At 36.1% G+C, this 18,119-nt stretch overlaps 1 protein-coding gene across 2 annotated transcripts; it reads left to right on the forward strand.

Moving 5' to 3' along the window:
• The first annotated feature begins 467 nt into the window (after window positions 1-467).
• Window positions 468-7,001, forward strand: LOC106393414 (serine/threonine-protein kinase BLUS1-like). 2 transcript variants are annotated; one of them, XM_048748465.1, is made up of 19 exons: window positions 468-3,186; window positions 3,262-3,516; window positions 3,579-3,703; window positions 3,793-3,837; window positions 4,038-4,119; window positions 4,183-4,251; window positions 4,342-4,512; window positions 4,593-4,658; window positions 4,742-4,810; window positions 4,898-5,175; window positions 5,304-5,425; window positions 5,504-5,598; window positions 5,684-5,740; window positions 5,824-5,922; window positions 6,016-6,067; window positions 6,145-6,197; window positions 6,270-6,337; window positions 6,422-6,473; window positions 6,627-7,001. In XM_048748465.1, the coding sequence occupies exons 1-19, from the start codon at window positions 3,016-3,018 to the stop codon at window positions 6,663-6,665; spliced, it is 1,968 nt and encodes a 655-aa protein (XP_048604422.1). In that variant the 5' UTR covers window positions 468-3,015; the 3' UTR covers window positions 6,666-7,001. The 2 variants fall into 2 exon arrangements, with proteins under 2 accessions (XP_048604422.1, XP_048604421.1); XM_048748464.1 differs by having other exon boundaries at window positions 476-3,186; window positions 5,818-5,922.
• Window positions 7,002-18,119: the final 11,118 nt, after the last annotated feature.

Raw genomic sequence — 18,119 nt, forward strand, 5'->3', positions numbered from 1 at the left:
TTGCTGTAACAAAAATTTAAATCGATAATCACAAAACTTTTAATGTGAGGTTTTCCAATACAAATTTCAACATTAAAATATTAAAACCTCAATAATTTTTCAATGCAAAATTTTAAATTAACATTTTTATATATTTTATTTAGTATATAAATTAATTTAAATGGTATTAATATATATATATATATAATATTAATATCTATCAATGATACTTCATATTTATACGATTTACGATCATTTGTATCTTGCGTTAACAAAAAAAAAATTAAAACATTGATCACAAAAATTTCAATGTGGTATTTTTACAATTTTTAGTAATTTATAGTAGTTTTAAAAAATTTAAATATAACTTATAAGAAAAAATCTAATTTTTTTTATTCTATACTTTATGCAATTTTTTAATTTCTTTTAATAATATAAATTAAACAAAAAAAGAGGAAACAAAAATTATTATCAAATAAGTATTATTTATTATTATTAATTTCCATATATATGTTAATCATATTAGGTAATTTCGTAGTTATTTTGTACATTCCTAATCAATTTGGTAGTTAGTTTAATACAAAGTATAATGCTCCTAGTGATGACAACTTATTTTTCTAAGGATTTTAAGAATCATCATAGTGTTGACACGTGACTACGAAAACATGTTGTAATGCTTCAGGATTAATATATATGAGACTAGTCAAACCACTAAGAGGATTTCCACGATATCCTGCTATATATTAATTGAGAATTTTCTTAAATGATTTTTGATTGTGTCACTCATAGGTGAAGTTTCAAAATATTGTTATAATTTGATTGGTTGTCGACTTTTATTGACAATTTATTTTTATCAGATTTAAAAAGAAATGGTAACTTTAGAAAACTAGAACCAATTACTACAAGTTACCAAACAACACTAGTAATATTACAATTTATGGTAACTAATGGCAGAATTATAGAAATAATATACAATGTTTCATCAATTTTTTTTTATTTTTATTAATAATTTATCTACTACTATATAAAAGACTTTAATATATTTTTATAGAAATAAATATAATGGTTGTAAATTCTTATATAAGGAATTAGATTTGTATGTAAGGAATTATTTGATATTTTATGTTTTTAAAAGCCCACACATGATTTTAAATCAATTATAAAGATTTTGAAATTACTTATATACATTTAATTTTTTTTATTACGGCTTACAAATCATTTTATTAGAGTTTCTAAATCAATTATAAGACTTTTATTAAATCTTTTATAAAGGTTTATAAATTCATTTATAAGGCCTATATTTTTTTATAAAAAATTGTGTGTAAATGCTTCTAAATGAATTTATAACTGTATAAATGTATATTTATAATAATTTATAAATCATATTGAAATATTCTTCACTTTTTATTATATATTAAAAAGTCATTTAAGTGAGTTTTGGTTACTATGTTTATAGGTGAAATTTTAAATATTATTATAGTGTTGTTGGGATTTTAATTTTGTTTATATTTATCAATTCTAAAATAAAAAGTAATTCTAAAATCAACTAGCTTAAAATTTTATATTGGATTACCTTAATAAGATATAAAAAATTATCTTTTAGTTGTAGATTGTATTATAAGTCATGTAATCAAAGATTTGTATATAAGGTGAACCACAAAAACTTATAAAATTATAAATAATTGTTTTTAAATGATTATAAATACATTTATAACTCTATAAATGTATATTTATAAGGATTTATAAATCATATAAAATTATATCACACTTTTTATTATCTATTAAAAGAGAATTTATTTAAGTGATTTTTTGGCTACACGTACTTTCATAGGTAAAAACTTAAGAGATTGTAAAATTTTAGTAGTTGGTAATTATAAAATTTATTTTTTCCAGTGCTAAAATAAAAACATAATGTTACAATTAATTATCTGCAATTTATAGATTTGAACACTTTTATACCTTATTCATATAAAAATAAAATGTAATTGTTTTTAATCATATGCAAAAGTTTTATTTTTTTCAAATCTTTTGAAAACACACATAAAAGAAGAATTAAAAAAAAACTAAATTGAAAATAAATTGAAAAAAATAAAACAAGTCAAAGAAACATAGGCAAAAAAAATCAGCAAAGTATTCATTTTTCACTTGTTATAAAAGTCTCCAACTTTTTTCTTGGAACTACACGAAAATACTTTTTCTAAGGCGGGGATTTTTTTCATTTTTCACGTGTTAAAACAAAATAAAAATAATTCTACAACTAATTAGCTGAACTAATTTTATTATTACTTCTATTTAAGAGAAATATTCTTATTGACTTAGATTATATTGTTGAACTATCTTAAACTCACGGTTGTTCTGAAAAATATATACTGCAATTTTTTATTATCAAAATATTAAAATTTAACTTTTAAATTTCAATATTTTGTAATTATTATTCAAAAATGATAAAATTAGTAACATAACATATATTTTTCTATAATATTACTATTCACGAAATTGCAGCAAACACCTGGTTAACATTATTTAGATATGTGGTTTTGTGATAGTTTATAATAGGTGTAATCGATATTATTATTATTTTTAGTTTTGGTAAAGCAAAGTATAATTCCATGAATATGTATCCTAAATCGTTGACAAAGGATACGTTCATCTTTATTCAACGCCATCCAAAGTCATTAGTCAATGTCACTGCTGAGAGACAGAGGCAGCCCAAACTCAAAGATAAAGTTGTGGATGCGTCAATCTCCTCACCATAGTCATGTGTCATGACTCATGATCTTAATAGCTTAAACATTGCCACATCAGCAATTCCCAATCTCAATTTCTAATTGTGGTCAACTTCGATCAGAAGCCGAGCCCGAAATAAACCATTAAGAAAAAAGCAGAAAAAAAACAAAAAAAAAAAGAAAAAAATTAACAAAAGAGATATCAATGGAGTCTCGGTTCGGTCTTGTAGAGTACTTGTACTCCCTCTTCCTTTAGTTCTTCGATACGTTATCGTTCCGTGAAGAAGGAGTCGGATTTGGTGGTAAGAAGATGTGGAGCGGTGGGGAGAAGAAAGGTTTCTCTGTGAACCCTAAAGACTATAAGCTAATGGAAGAAGTTGGGTATGGTGCTAGTGCTGTTGTCCATCGAGCAATTTATCTTCCTACCAAACAAGTCGTCGCTATCAAGTGTTTGGATCTCGATCGCTGCAACTCCAATCTGGTCCGTCTCTTACCGATCTCGTTATGCCTTCAGCTGCTTCGTATTGTGATCTGTTTGTTTTGGTTTTTTCAATAGGATGATATAAGGAGGGAAGCGCAGACCATGAGTTTGATAGATCACCCCAACGTTATAAAGTCGTTTTGTTCGTTTGCTGTTGACCATCACCTCTGGGTCGTCATGCCGTTCATGGCCCAGGGCTCTTGCTTGCACCTCATGAAGGCAGCATATCCAGATGGGTTTGAAGAGTCTGCTATATGTTCTATGTTGAAAGAAACACTTAAAGCTCTTGATTATCTTCATAGACAAGGGCATATTCACCGGGATGTTAAGGTCAGCTTAGCTTTGCTTGAAATTGTTTCACACTATGTATTGAAAACCCCTCTTCATGATAGGCTGGAAACATACTTCTTGACAACACTGGGGAGGTTAAGCTAGGTGATTTTGGTGTCTCTGCGTGCTTGTTTGACAGTGGAGATAGGCAACGTGCAAGAAACACATTTGTTGGTACCCCATGCTGGTTGGTTATTGTAGCTTTCTTCAGTTTGGTCTCATTAACCTTCTCTCTACTCGATGATTGAACAAGTAATATCTTGTTTCTGTTTGTAGGATGGCTCCCGAAGTCTTGCAGCCAGGAAGTGGATACAATTCCAAGTGAGTATTTATTTACCTCTAAAAATACAATACTTTGATTTTAGTTTTATCCAGATAGTGTTGCGATTGTTTCAGACCCAAATCGACTATCATTTCTCAAATATATATATATGTAAAGATCTTTAGAAACTGTTTTGCATCAAAGAATTGAAAATAAAAGCTTTTGGTTGGTTTGGTCTTCTTCTGTATCTTCCTGACAGGGCTGATATCTGGTCTTTTGGAATAACTGCTCTGGAGTTGGCTCATGGTCATGCACCTTTCTCCAAATATCCCCCCATGAAGGTATTCAATACGTTTCATATGTGTTTTGAGAACAGATCTTATTCCTTTTTCCCCCGTTAACAGGTACTATTAATGACTATTCAAAATGCGCCGCCTGGCCTTGATTATGACCGTGACAAAAAGTTCTCAAAGGTACTTCTTGTGTTCTTTCTAGATAGATTCTTATGTTATCTTCCGTTTGCAAGACTTTGCTCTAATTAAAATATGTTTAGCTGTGACCAGTCCTTTAAAGAGATGGTAGCATTGTGTCTGGTGAAAGATCAAACAAAAAGGCCAACCGCTGAAAAGTTGTTGAAACACTCATTTTTCAAGAACGCAAAGCCTCCAGAGATTTGTGTCAAAAAGTTGTTTGCTGATTTGCCACCTCTCTGGACACGAGTAAAAACTCTTGAGGTTCGGCATGCTTTTATCTTCTTCAAGCTTGTTGTTCTCTTCCTGTTCGACTCTGATTGATAAGAGTTGTCTAATGACAGGCCAAGGACGCTGCACAGCTTGCTTTGAAAGGAATTGCCTCTGCTGACCAGGAAGCTATATCACAGGTGACAACAGTTTGAAATTTTTTATGACTCAAGAGTCGAAAATTGCAACAATGCTTCTAAAAAGAGTTACTTTTTCATGTCAGAGTGAATACCAAAGAGGAGTAAGTGCGTGGAATTTCAATGTTGAAGATTTGAAAGAACAAGCATCTTTGGTAAGCTATGTTTTGATTATATCTAGTATGACCAATGGTTTCCATCAGTTAATCATGTGGTTACATTCTTGTTTTGTGTGCAAATAGCTAGATGATGATGACAGTCTAGCAGAGAGTAGGGAAGAAGATGAACTTTGTGGCGAACAGTTGCATAATAATAACATTAAAGCAAAGGAAAAAAAATTGAATCCTGAGGTGGAAGAAAAAACTGCTTCTTCTGCTGAACAAACAACACCTAGTCCCAAGTGTAACGTTCCACAGGGAAAGGCTGAGCCAGTGAGACGCCAGACTCAAAGTGGACCACTTTCACCCGGTACTTTGTTAACTAATTCGGATTCAGACAAGGGCCATGGTTACTATTTAAGGTTTGCCATTAGCTAATTATTGTTCTAAAGATTATTGGATTATTCATTGTTATACCAATCAGATGTTCTTCTCCTTTCTCTTTGAAATTTCAAATGATCCAACTTGAAAGTGTCCTCCTATCTGCTAGGCCTGAGAGTGAACGCCAGCCAGCACCATCAGCCCAGAGGGCACCCAGCTTTAGTGGTCCACTGAATCTTCCAAACCGTGCTTCAGCAAACAGTTTTTCAGCTCCTATCAAATCTTCTGGAGGTGAGGAAGTACATTTTCAGCATGCAGCTTATTATGTTTGTAGCGGTGAACTCAAGAGTGGTTGTCCATCTTGAATAGGCTTCCGTGATTCTATGGATGACAAGTCGAAGCCTAATGTGGTTCAAATCAAAGGAAGATTTCAAGTAACATCAGAAAACTTAGATCTTGCAAGGGTGGGTATATGACCTTTCCCTACTTTAGGATGTTTCGTTCTGATGATTCTTCTTGCCTGAGAAACTCATACTCTTTAATTTGCAGGCATCCCCTCTCAGAAAATCTGCCAGTGTTGGGAACTGGATACTCGAATCTAAAATGGTCAGTTTACTACAACAAGACTTGTCTTGATCAGCAGAATGTCTGTTTCCTAACAATAACATTCTTGTTTTCCCCAGCAACAGCCAACGGGTCAGCCCATCAAGGAGTTAAGTAATCCTGTGTCTCCCTCATTCATCATGCCTCAACTTCAAAATCTGCTTCAGCAGAATTTAATACAACAGGTGTGTGGGGAAAAGAAAATTTGCATTGAGACATTGAGTTTGTTTTGATTTGTACAGCTCTCAAGTTTTGTTTTGTCTTTAATTTAACTTCAGGATCTTATTATTAAGCTACTGAATAGCTTACAAGCTAGTGAAGCAACAGATGGTAAGATAGACACGTGAATCCTTTCTGTTTGTTTGATGTATGGCGCGACAGATAGTTTAACTCGTCCTTGTTAATAGCTTCGCAAAATGAAAAGTTGCCACCTTTGCCTCGAGGATCTGACAGCAATGCCGTAAGTTGATGTTCTTGGAATATACCTCTTATGCAGTCACGTGCTTGACATTCTTTGCTTTGTGTTGGACAGGTTATTGAGCTAACGTCTTCCGAGAGGGAAAGGCTACTACTTAACAAGATGTCTGAAATTCGGGCTAGGTCGTTCCTAATCAAACCTTTATTTGTAGAGATCAGTTGTGGTATAGTCTTCACTAATTGCCTCTAAAAGTTCAATTTCTTTAGGATGAAAGAGTTGACAGAAGAACTTGAAGAAGAGAAATCAAAAGACACCCGAGTAAGTTAACACTACTCTTCCCTTTAAACATCAAGTGATTCAAAGAAATTGCTAGTCATAGAAACTCAAAAATTAAAATAAATAAAAAACCCACATGGAGTTAATCTTATCCCTGAACCATACTCATCAAGCATGTCTTGTGTTTATCTACAGCTGCAGCAGAAATTGAAATCAGTTACTTGTCAATTGTAGCCTGGGGCCAGAACACTGAGCTACTCAGAAGTGAAGTATATTTTGTATACTAGAGAAGTAGCAGAGGAGGACATATTTGGTTCTGTTTTGTGTGAAGAAGCAGACATCATCGGCCATATAGAGAATAAATGGAGAAGAAAGCTCCTTGTCATACTGTATTTGGGTAAAACTTATATTAATTATATTAGTAACTAATATAATAGGCTCTTTGTTTTCGTGGATTGTAAATGAAACTTAGTTGAGTTTTCAACTTAGTTACATGTACTTGTATTGTATCCACCAGATTCATTTAGTAATAATCTCATCTAGTGATATATAAACATATTTGTTCAAAAAGAAAGCTTTCAATTCGATTAGGTAGCTCCTTATATACGCCGACGATAAATTCATATTCTGCACAGGTTTTTGGAGTTCAAGCCCCAAGAAACTGAAACTAAAAAAAAACTGATAATTCAAGTACAAAATTATAAAATTCAGTACATATTCTGAACAAAATTATGTGACCCAAGTTGTGCAGATGGATCATGGAAACCCTAACTTCAATCCTCCTTTGTTCCAAATCATCGATCATACAAGAGAGTCCGACACAAGGGGCATGTGTTTCTGCATTGGAGAACAATTCATGCGTGTGGCTGGTTCGGATTCACTTTTACCGGTCATGTGCGGTTCGGATTTTTTGATTTGGTTTATTTACTAGTTTGTAGACAACTATAATTTATTTTATTGATGTTAATTTTTATCAACAATAAAAATAAAATAAATTATAAAAATATGTTATTCTAGTTTACCAAATATTATATATGATTATTTAGTGACGTTATATAATTTTATATTATAAGAAATAACAGCATAAATAATTACTACAAAAAATTATGAATATGTAAAGTATATATATATATAATTGTGTATGAACATATTATAGAATATAATATATAAAGAACAAATGATACTTTTGTCTAATAAATATTACTCCTACATTGAAAATGAAAAAATAAAATACTAAACCATATTCTTAGAGAACTTTTAACACATATATAGCTGACTGTCTGATTCTAATACCAACGCGAAGAAACTGATAGGTCAGGCCTTCAGAAAGACTTGTTCCGTACTCTATTAATTTCTCAGTCCCTCTAGTCGAGTGGGCACCGGCCGGTCTTTCGGCCAGATCCCCCTAAAAACCGTACGTGAGGGTTTCCCGTTTTGTGCATAAATGAAAGAAGATAATAAAGAATATTATAGACAACATTTAAACAAAAAAAATCAAAGGCAAGAATTAGGCACCTACTTTAAGCCAGCTCCCTTTTTCTTTAAGCTTGCAGGACATTTATTAATAGACAAATAGTAATATGCATGAAGGACAATTTATATTTTTTTAATTTTTCTTAGTTCTGCTTTAAAAGATTGAATGGATAAAAAAATAGTTACATCTGAGTACTAAAAGATCTGCATTTAATCTGGATCTGTTCTTCACACACATTCAAAGCCTAGATTTAACGGGAAAGAAAAAAAAAATGAAATTAGAGAAAAATTAAAAGAAACACGACGTTTGAAAATTCAAGATTCTTCCCTCTTCTTTCTTCCTCATTGTATATATATACTCGTTTCTTTTGTCGTCAATGATCTTTCTTTAACAGAAGAAAAAACTTATTTTTTATTATCTCTCGGGTATATATTTGGGATCTCCTCTCACAAGTTTCTCAGTTTCATCCGTTGAGTCGGTGCTTTCTCCGTCTGGTTTTGGTCGATCTTGATCCTCTTCGCGGTCATCTTCCGAAGATGACGAGCCCAAATTCTACAATGGAAAACGTAATCTGTCATTTACCTGAGGAAGAGAGCCGTATCGTTTCAGAACTGACTACTGAATCAAAGTTAAAGGAACACGACTCGTTTTTCGTCATCTCCAAAAGGTCTCTATACCGATGTTTGTGTTATTGCAGCTGGTACACAAGCTGGCAGAAATATGTTTCAGAAACCAAGTGAAGCTCTGAGGCGTGGACCGATTAATAACCATCATATTATCGAAGAGTTTGAGAGAAGAGTTTGAACTCTTTTGTTATTCTTACTCTTTTTTAATGCAATTTATTCCGATTATGTTTTGTGTTTCATTATTATGTCTGAGTAACCACTTGTAAGATTTAGGGGTTTTCAAGGGTTAAGAATGAATTGTTAGACGCAATTGAATTGTTAGGGTAAGCTATTAGTTCTTCATCTGGATTGAGATTAATGTTAGTTCTAGAATGATCACCTCGAACGTAGATCAAATAATAACTGATAGATGTGAAAGTATTGTTGATTTCATGAATTAATCTTAGATCAGCTAAATATATATTCTGAAAATAGATTTATTAAGGTATTTAATGAACTTATCAAACATATTCTTAATGCTTGTATGAATTGATTGAATTTGTAAATAGATTTAAAATTCTAAGATTTAGACATTGATAATCTCGGCAACGAGAGTTGATTGATTTGAACATTGTGCTTTGAGTTCTAGAATGATCAGTGAAGTGGATGTATGATGGTATCTGATGAGCTGTAGGTTGGATGGCCAGGCTGCTAAGTACAGGTTGAGTACATGGAAGTACTTTATACGGTTGTTATTATTTGATGTGGTTTGAAACATTGTAGAGGTGATAGTGGTCGTTCTAAAGAGTAAAGGTGATAGTGGCTTGAGAACTTATAGTGATGACTCGAAAACAAACTATGGGTCCTCTATATAAAGATGAGTTACATCATGGATAATGCAAAAGTCACGTTATCCCGGTAGAGATCAACCAAATATAATCATCTAATTCCGCTGGACAAAACAAAACCCACAAACACCAAACTGCTTCACTCACTAGTAAAATAATAGGCTATTTCGTGGATATAGACCAAGGGTATGAATGGTGACCAATGAATGATTGAGAATAATGCATTCCCTAATGTTTATAAGAAATCACTATTCACAAGGAATAATTTTTCGTTTTTATTCCCTCTCATTCTTTTTTTTTGTAGAGAAATAAGGAACAAAATTATTCTTTGCTAAATTTGAGAAGGAACAAAGATTTCTTTTCATTCTTGCTATTTTATTCATCTACGTTCATTTCCTATTCATTCCTCTTGTTTCCAGAATGGTCACCAGTCGGACCCCAAATTTTGTGGCTATACGAAGATTTAGTCAAGAAAAGCCACACAAATTGTGGCTATATTTTCTTAGCCATTTCAATTGTGTCGAATCGTAGTTGGAAAATCTCGATTTTGAAACGACGAATTCATGGCTAAAAACCACATTTTTCACGAATTTTCGTGGCTATCCTAACCACATTTGACACAATCAATATCGTAGATAATTAGCTACAAAAAACGATATGAAATATTCATGAGTAGTTTATCCATGTTTTGCTATGGTTTGTTTCGTGGATATTTAGCCACAAGTTTTACATTTACGTTTTGTGTAATTTGGATATAAATTTGATCGTGACAAAAATAATGACTACGTAAAGCTACTGATTTTCCATGATGTATTACCTTAATTAGTTTGGTTGGAATGCGAAAGTGAGGGTATTGATAGCCTGTCTTTTTTGTTCTATTTCTTTGTTTTTGGATATTCTCAAGCAAGTTTAGGTTTTCATGATTTGAATCTATGGCTCTTTGCCTCTTTGAATGTGTGATTATTGCAAAGAGACACAGATTTAAAATGTTTGATGAAGTGTTGTTAATGATTGGGAAAGGAATGTATCGGGTTTGAACTATTGAATTAATGTATCGGGTTTGATCCTTTGTGTTTTGATTTGATTTTTCATGTTTTGACAGACTAACCGAATAAGCGACTAACTAAATATAACCGAAGTAACCGACTAACTGAATATAACAAAATTACCGACAATAACCAAAATTAACTGACACTAACCAAAATTAACCAGAAATTTCTGAATTCCGATTAATTTATAGTAAATTTGGTTATTTTCTAAATTTATTGATTTCCGAAAATAACTGATTTCCAAACCGAACTTACATTGGAAACATTTTTTGGAATTACTATTATAAAATTTGTTAACCGAAAATCAAAAATTCGATTCGGTTCGGTTACAGAAAACTGAAATCACAGGAATAGTTTACATAATAATTTTCAAAACCATTACAATGGATACATATGTATAACTGGTGACTAAAAAACTATTACAAGGAGACTTCAAACAAGATTGTCATAACCACAGTTTCTTCTGCAGTTTCACGGGCCTATGTTGATTCTCTAAAGATCTAAAGAAGAGTCAGCTTCCTATAACTCTGGTTGCAGTAGAGAGTAATTACGGTGAGTCCATTTGTGACAACACTTTGGTGTCTTGCATACACATACTCTCTCTATAATGTGTGGGAACCGAAATTCGCACTGTCGATTTCCGTTTAAATAAGGAAACTAGGAAAACCCTAATTTCCCAGAGGTCCCGGATATCTGCTAATACCACACGCCAAGCAATCAGAACATAAGAATAACAACGATAAAGTATAAGAAATCGAAAAGAGAGCAAAGTAGATCTTATTCCGAATTCGCGTTTGAGCGTTACAACAAGGTAAGAGCCTGGGCTACGAGAGCTGTCGGCGAGATTCCTAGTTTTAAAACCCTAAGACGGCAATAACCTAGTTGAGTCGCAGCTCGAATAACAAAAACGGAAATATGCCTAATTGCTCTAAGTGCTAAGTTTGCTCTGAGAAAAGTCCTTTCCATGCTTCTCGCCTAGGACTCCTTATATACTGGCTCCTAGGTCGGTTTGCGCTTTCCCTCTTCTGCCCTTAGGCCGTCATAGCATAAAAATGGAGATATTCCATTTTTTCCGATCTTCGTAATTATCTCAAAATTTCGTATTTATCCGCGGAAACTTGACATTTATCGTTCCTTGCGAACCAAGCGTAAACCGTCATGCGGCTTACGGGCTGTTGGTTAAGAAATCGTAAGTTGGGCCTCGAGTCATGTCTTAGGTCCCTTTGGGCCGTCTTCTGACTCGAAACGTTTATTACGGCTTCTTTCGATAAAGAACGAACTTTCCGTGGTTTTTACTGTAAAGTTTGGTCGATGACTTAGAATGGCGGGAACATGAAATGGGTTCGCTACGGTCTTCGGGAGATAGCATCGAAGGGTAGACGAGAATGCATGGACTAATCGTCGTATCGACATTTCGGAAGAGCTCGGTCTCTACGTAGCGACCGAGCGGAACGAACGCTCGGTCGCTACGCAGCGACCGAGCTTCGGCTCGAGCTCGGTCGCCACGTAGCGACCGAGCTTGGCTCGAGCTCGGTCGCTACGTAGCGATCGAGCGGAACACGTGTTCGGTCGCTGCGTAGCGACCTTTTTTGGGCTCTTGTCTGATGTCTCGTGAATGTGTTTTCTCCGCAAGATTCTTTGTAAAAATAAATCTTTTTCGAAGATTTATTTTTCGTAAAAACGTTCATGCCGATTTTTACGGACTTTCAGACATTGATTCCGTCGTGACCGATTTTGACCCCAACAGTTAGCCCCCCAGCTCGTTAGAACCATGAGCTTATAGCGTGAGGTTCTAGCGAGTGGCTTGGCAAGTTAGGCAAGTTAGGTGAGTTAGGCGGAATTAATGGTCGAAAAAGTCAGTGGTAAGTGGTCTTCTTGCTCTTCTAAAAGTAGAACGCGATAAGATTGGGGCTGCGCCTTATGACGGCTGCCTACATACCCTTGTAGAAGGGATCAAGCCTTTCGTAGTTCGTCTTGGAGTTAATGTTCTTATGACTTGCTTTCCAGTGAGACCTTTACGGTCTAGTCTTTATGTAGCGGTTATCAGGCGTGTTGCTACCGGTGGCATTTTATATCGGTGTAGAAGGAAGACTACGAGTTGTCATCTCGTAATCTAACTTTGTGTGAACTGCTATATCCGTGATCTGTTTCGAGAGTTTTCCACAGTGTGTAAACTTGCGGGATTTCTGAAGACGTTCGAATATTGGCAAAGAGACAAATTTTGGGATCTCGTATCAAGGTTTTTGATACTATGCCTAGAGATGTTAGAGACCAGTGCGCTGGGTTTAGGGCAAGACCTAGGTTTACTCCTGGTTTTAGAGGGTGCGATGACTAATTCGACTTACGTATCCCGTTGCAGTTTCATCTTGATTCCATACTGATTTAAAGTCCGCGATAGGTTCTCGGCTTATACGACTTGTATGGTTGGAACCGAGCATCTCTCCAAGGACAATTTTTAAGCCTCCTGGAAGTGCTGACCAAAAATTTTGGATTTCTTTTATAGCGCTATTATCCTTGTGTCAGATGTACGAGAGTCATCTCCACGAGATGGCTAAGTATGTTTAGGACGTTAAGAGTTTGTTGTGATCAGCAACAAATTTAATGGTAAAAAATACCGTTTCGAGTCTTCACGAAGGATATATTTTGAGAAGATGTTAGTGCGTATGACTGTCTGGTCTTCCAAGAAAGTGTTTTTATCGAGGAAGGAAATTTCGTCGAAGAACGAATCTTCAGGCGTCTGCGACGTCTCGCGAGGCTGAAGATTTGTTATTCTTTGTATGCCGCGTTTCGTGCTTGAAATGTTCGCGGGCTTGAAGATGTTTCGCGATGTTGCAAAGGTTTAGTCTTAGCCCTGCGTTTGAGGAACGTTCTTGTTTGACTACGGATGGTCGCAGCCAAAATTGTTGTTCCTGTTTGGATGCTAATAATTTGATTTGCGATCGAGGAATTAGGACTGAGGTGTCGCGTAAATTTTTCCATGGGAAGAAGCGTTTTCCTTCATAGTGCTTTGTGAAGTGTTGGCTTTCCGAGATATATTTCGTGCATTTTTGAGGATGTTTCGTATAGCTCTAGAAGCTTTGTTACGAATTTTTCCTTACATGCCGCATATTATGGGTAAAACATTGCGGGCTTAAAGTGAATTGTGGAGGGTATTGAACTCGGTCAATTTTCGAAAAGTTTAGATCTTCCTTCAACCATTTGGTTGTTAGGACTGAGTTTCGTTACGAAGAATTTATCATATGACTTCCGACTGTAGGCTATACGATAATTATTCTCTTAAAAGTCACACAACGTTTTTAGACAAATCGTAGATTGTCGTTTAGCCGTTAAGTGATGGAGCTATGGTTTCTCAAATAGTTTGGCTTGGCGTGAGGGATGTGTTCACTCAGATAGCCAAGGATGTTGTAGGTCAAGGATTAGACCATGGTACTTTAACATTTAAGGTCATGTTAGTTTACAATCGTCCTTAAAGGGGATGGCAAATATTGGTTTGGACCTTTAGTGGAAGGCGTAATTGACCGAGGGCCAAAGAGCGCTTGTCGAGATTGATAGGCCAAGTTTGCCAGGATTATTCATGCTAATATGGCCGATAGTCGTAGAAAACGATTCTCCGCTCAAGGTTTCAGTTATACGACGAATATTTCGTATAATGTGACTTATAGTCTTATGAAAATCGAATCTTTTTTGCCTGAGGAAGACGAATCCCAAGAGGTTTGCTACATAACCAGTGTGGAGTCAGTGGCGGGACGACTGCCTTCTCGGATGTGACCGAGGGAAAAGAACAGCAGAAGCCAGCGAGTCGCATGGTACTTCATAAAGCATGTTATGTTAACTTTAGAAAGTTTCTTCGTAAGACTTGATCTGATTGTACAAAGGATTTTTCGCGTAAGTAACGGAAACCGGTTTTACGAAGGTTGTAGATCGGTGATATGTAAACATATGTTAAAGTAGCGTTGTTTCTGTGGGTTTCACGAAAAACGTTTCTGCTGTGATTTCGATCCTAGGTGAAAGTTGCTTGGAGTTACTCATGGAGTGTTACCGAAGTTTATTTCATTAAGATCTAGTTGCAAAACGTTTTTCATAGGTTTTATGAAAGGATTCTCATGACACATTCGTTTCTGGAACGAATTGGTCAACCAGAGGTGGATCTAGCCACCATCGGGAGGAAAGCACCTCTTTGTGCACGATGCTACATCTATTCTCGATTTTTCTTCGTCACAAATGTTTTCGATGCTTTTCCTTGACTGACTTGGTAAAACGGAAACTGAAAGAAATGCTTTGGTGATTGAAGATTTCTCGTAGAAATTTTTAAACGAAACTGGCTTTCTAAAACTGGAAAGGGCTTCAATACTTTGGCAAATCGTCGAGTTTCAGTTTGATATTGGTATATGTTTTCTGTACGCATGATTGTGACAAGAAATGATGTATAGTCTTTGGGATTATGTTCATGATCGTCTGGATATGTTGCTAGCGTTTAGACGAATTTTAGATTGTCGTTTGCCTATTTGAGACGACTTGCTTTGACAAAATCGTTTTCTTGACGATTTACAAAAAAATTTGAAGTTTGGGAGTATAAGTATAGTATACGTACCCACTCCCTTTTTTTTTACAAAAGAAAACAGTTGAACCGATACTTTGAAGGGTTGTGTACGTTTCTTCTTCTAAGGTTTGGAATGATCAATAATCCTGGACGATTTAAAGACGACGCTTGGACTGTGATTTGGTTTGTTTCCACTTTGACGACTTGGAATATGTCGGTTCCGAGAAAATTGCTAGAAACGAATCGGTTTTAAGACGACGTTCATGTCTCTAGTTTTTTTTCTCTTTAGGAAGCGAGCTTGATATGCGTGGCGATCGTTTCTCGATTTTCGGAGAGTTTAGATCGGTTTGCAAGATCTGGCTGAACAGTTATGGAATGATATTTCGAGACAAGAAAAATCGCCTAAGACTTAGTTCGCTAGACTATCCACCTAGGTTTTACGTTCCCTAAAGTTCTATGGCAGTCTTAAAGGCGTTTTTATTTCTTAGTAATTTCCTACGAAAATTCCAAGTCTGATTTCAAAAATTTCAAGTCGGAAATACCTTAGTTCTCTCGAAGATGCAGTTTTGTCTCTTCTCAGTTTTGCTTGCTTATTTCCCCTTCCTCTTCTCGTGTATGTTCCCATTTTCGATATTGGTCTTTATCCTTTAAACTTGACATTTATCTTCCCGCGTTTTGTCTCTTCTCAGTTTTGCTTGCTTATTTCCCCTTCCTCTTTTCAGGAATTTGGCTGTTATCTTCTCCTTAGATACAACGTCAATTTTTATAAAAAGTTTCAACGTAGTCGTATAGTTGAGGCGGCTAAGGTGTTAAGTTAATTGTTGTCGTCTTATACGATTAATCTGAATCCATGCGAGAAAACAAGTTTTTGCGGGTTTTTTTTTTATCGTAAAGTTTCAATGGTAACTCCAATCAAGACGAAACAAGAGACGTTTCGATCGAGATTTGAAGGAGAACACAAAGATGGAGGTAAGGGCGAGTAGGAGCAAGCGAAGGAGTTTAGACGAGTCTTACTTGTTTTCGTCATAAAATCTCAACGGAAACTCCGATTGAGACGAAACGAAAAGCGTTTCGATGAGGATTCAAAAGAGAACCTAAAGGAGGACCTTTCTGAGGCCTGACAGGTCGCTATGTAGCGAGTGAAGGTCTGACAGGTCGCTACGTAGCGAGTGGAAGCAAGCCAAGACGAGTCCTACTTGTTTCCGTCGTAAAATCTCAATGGAAACTCCGATTGAGACGAAATGAAAAGCATTTCGATGAGGATTCAAAAGAGAACCCAAAGGAGGGTCTTTCTGAGTCCTGTCAGGTCGCTATGTAGTGAGTGAAGGTCTGACAGGTCGCTACGCAGCGAGTGGAAGCAAGCCAAGAAGAGTCCTACTTGTTTCCGTCGTAAAATCTCAATGGAAACTCCGATTGAGACGAAACGAAAAGCATTTCGATGAGGATTCAAAAGAGAACCCAAAGGAGGACCTTTCTGAGGCCTTACAGGTCGCTATGTAATGAGTGAAGAGTTGGCTTGAGCTCGGTCGCTACGTAGCGAACGAGCCGTGTGCGTGCTCGGTCGCTACGTAGCGACCGAGCTGTGTGCGTGCTCGGTCGCTACGTAGCGACCGAGCTGTGTGCGTGCTCGTTCGCTACGTAGCGACCGAGCTGTGTGAGTGCTCGGTCGCTACGTAGCGACCGAGCTGTGTGCGTGCGTAGCGACCGAGCTTGGCTAGAGCTCGATCGCTACGTAGCGACCGAGCTGTGTAATCGATTTGCTGCACTTCCTTTTTCCGCGATTAACCTAGAGGTTTTCTGCGCTTTTTGGGAGAACAAGTTTTACCCTTCCAAAAAGTTTTCGGAAAACGTGTTTTGGTAAAACCCTTATGCATTGAAACTTCTTTAGCTCGGAAATGAGCCAAACTTACGGGATTTGATAAAATTTATCATTTTCCTTTATGTTTAGACATAGAAATCGCAAGATCGTTTCGTAGCACTTCCTGTTGGCGAAAAGTCGCGGCTAGGTTTTTTCGATTTTTTTTTAGGCACTATGGCGTTTGCGTAAGCGTTGGCCATCTCAGAGCTCACATGTGCAGGATCCACACTTGCATCTCTTCAAAGGACTGAAATCAGTCAAAGTCGTCCACAACTTGTTCAAGTATCCAAAGTGAGCTTCAATGGACTGTCCTCTCTGTTGAGCAGTGGCAATCTCTGTTTTGATACGCTGAATTTTTGATCCATTCTTCACAGAGAATCGCTTTTGAATATGCTCCCACAGACTTTGAGCAATATCATGGTGTGACAAGTTCGTACGTACGTTAGCATCAATCGTCAGCTTCATCCATGAAACCACCAAAGCATTGTTGGTCCACCAATCCTCCAAATCTGGCGAGTTCTGTTTTGGCTGCGGTATCGTGCCGTCCACGAAACCAAACTTCTTTCTAGCCACAAGAGCCAATCGAAGATTCATAGCCCACTCGTCATAGTTCGAACCTTTGAGCAGCGTCTGGGATATTACACTTCCCGGATTGTCGCTTGAACTCAGATCATAAGGCGATATGGTTCTCCTTCGAACGCCAGTTGTCTCCTTCGTCATCTCTGCTGGAATGATTCCTCCCTCTTCATTAGTTACTCCCGTCATTGATAAGTAAGCTCAACGTAGATCAAAGAAGAATAATGATAAACGTCAAACTTCAAGAGCACGACGACCAAAGAGAATAATGATCGACGCCGTCAAGAAGAGAAACCCTAGTAGGGCTCTGATACCATGTCAGAAAACAAAGATATCGTATAAAGGTTTTCTGTATTTTTATTAGGTCCTAGACCAAGTATTTATACAAGGGGTTCTCTCCTAAAATAGATTATACACAAGATATACGATGAGATCAAAACGGAAAGAGAATATTGTCTCATAGATATGTACATATCGTAATAGTATGTTTATTTTTTATGTGTAATGTTACATTTTATATAAATAAAATCGTTGTTAAAAAGAAAAATTTACATAACCGTTGGAGGTTGTTAAAGCGAGCACTTTGACCAAGTTTTTTCCCATCTTGCGAAACTTGTAGTGCGTTTAACTTATGTAACCATCTTTTTAATCGTGGTGCAGACTACTTCAACCATGCGTACAACTCAGATAAACACAGAAGGTTAGACTGAGCAGGAATCAACCCAACTTGTTCAATTG

Source organism: Brassica napus, chromosome C2 (genome assembly GCF_020379485.1).
Source record: "Brassica napus cultivar Da-Ae chromosome C2, Da-Ae, whole genome shotgun sequence".
In the NCBI taxonomy this organism is placed as follows: Eukaryota; Viridiplantae; Streptophyta; class Magnoliopsida; order Brassicales; family Brassicaceae; genus Brassica; species Brassica napus.

Coding starts and splice junctions, on each gene's coding strand:
- LOC106393414 (XM_048748464.1), top strand. CDS start 3,016: ATGTGGAGCGGTGGGGAGAAGAAAGGTTTCTCTGTGAACCCTAAAGAC. Junction 3,838..4,037: donor GGAAGTGGATACAATTCCAA/GTGAGTATTTAT, acceptor TCTTCCTGACAG/GGCTGATATCTGGTCTTTTG. Junction 6,198..6,269: donor GAGGATCTGACAGCAATGCC/GTAAGTTGATGT, acceptor TGTGTTGGACAG/GTTATTGAGCTAACGTCTTC.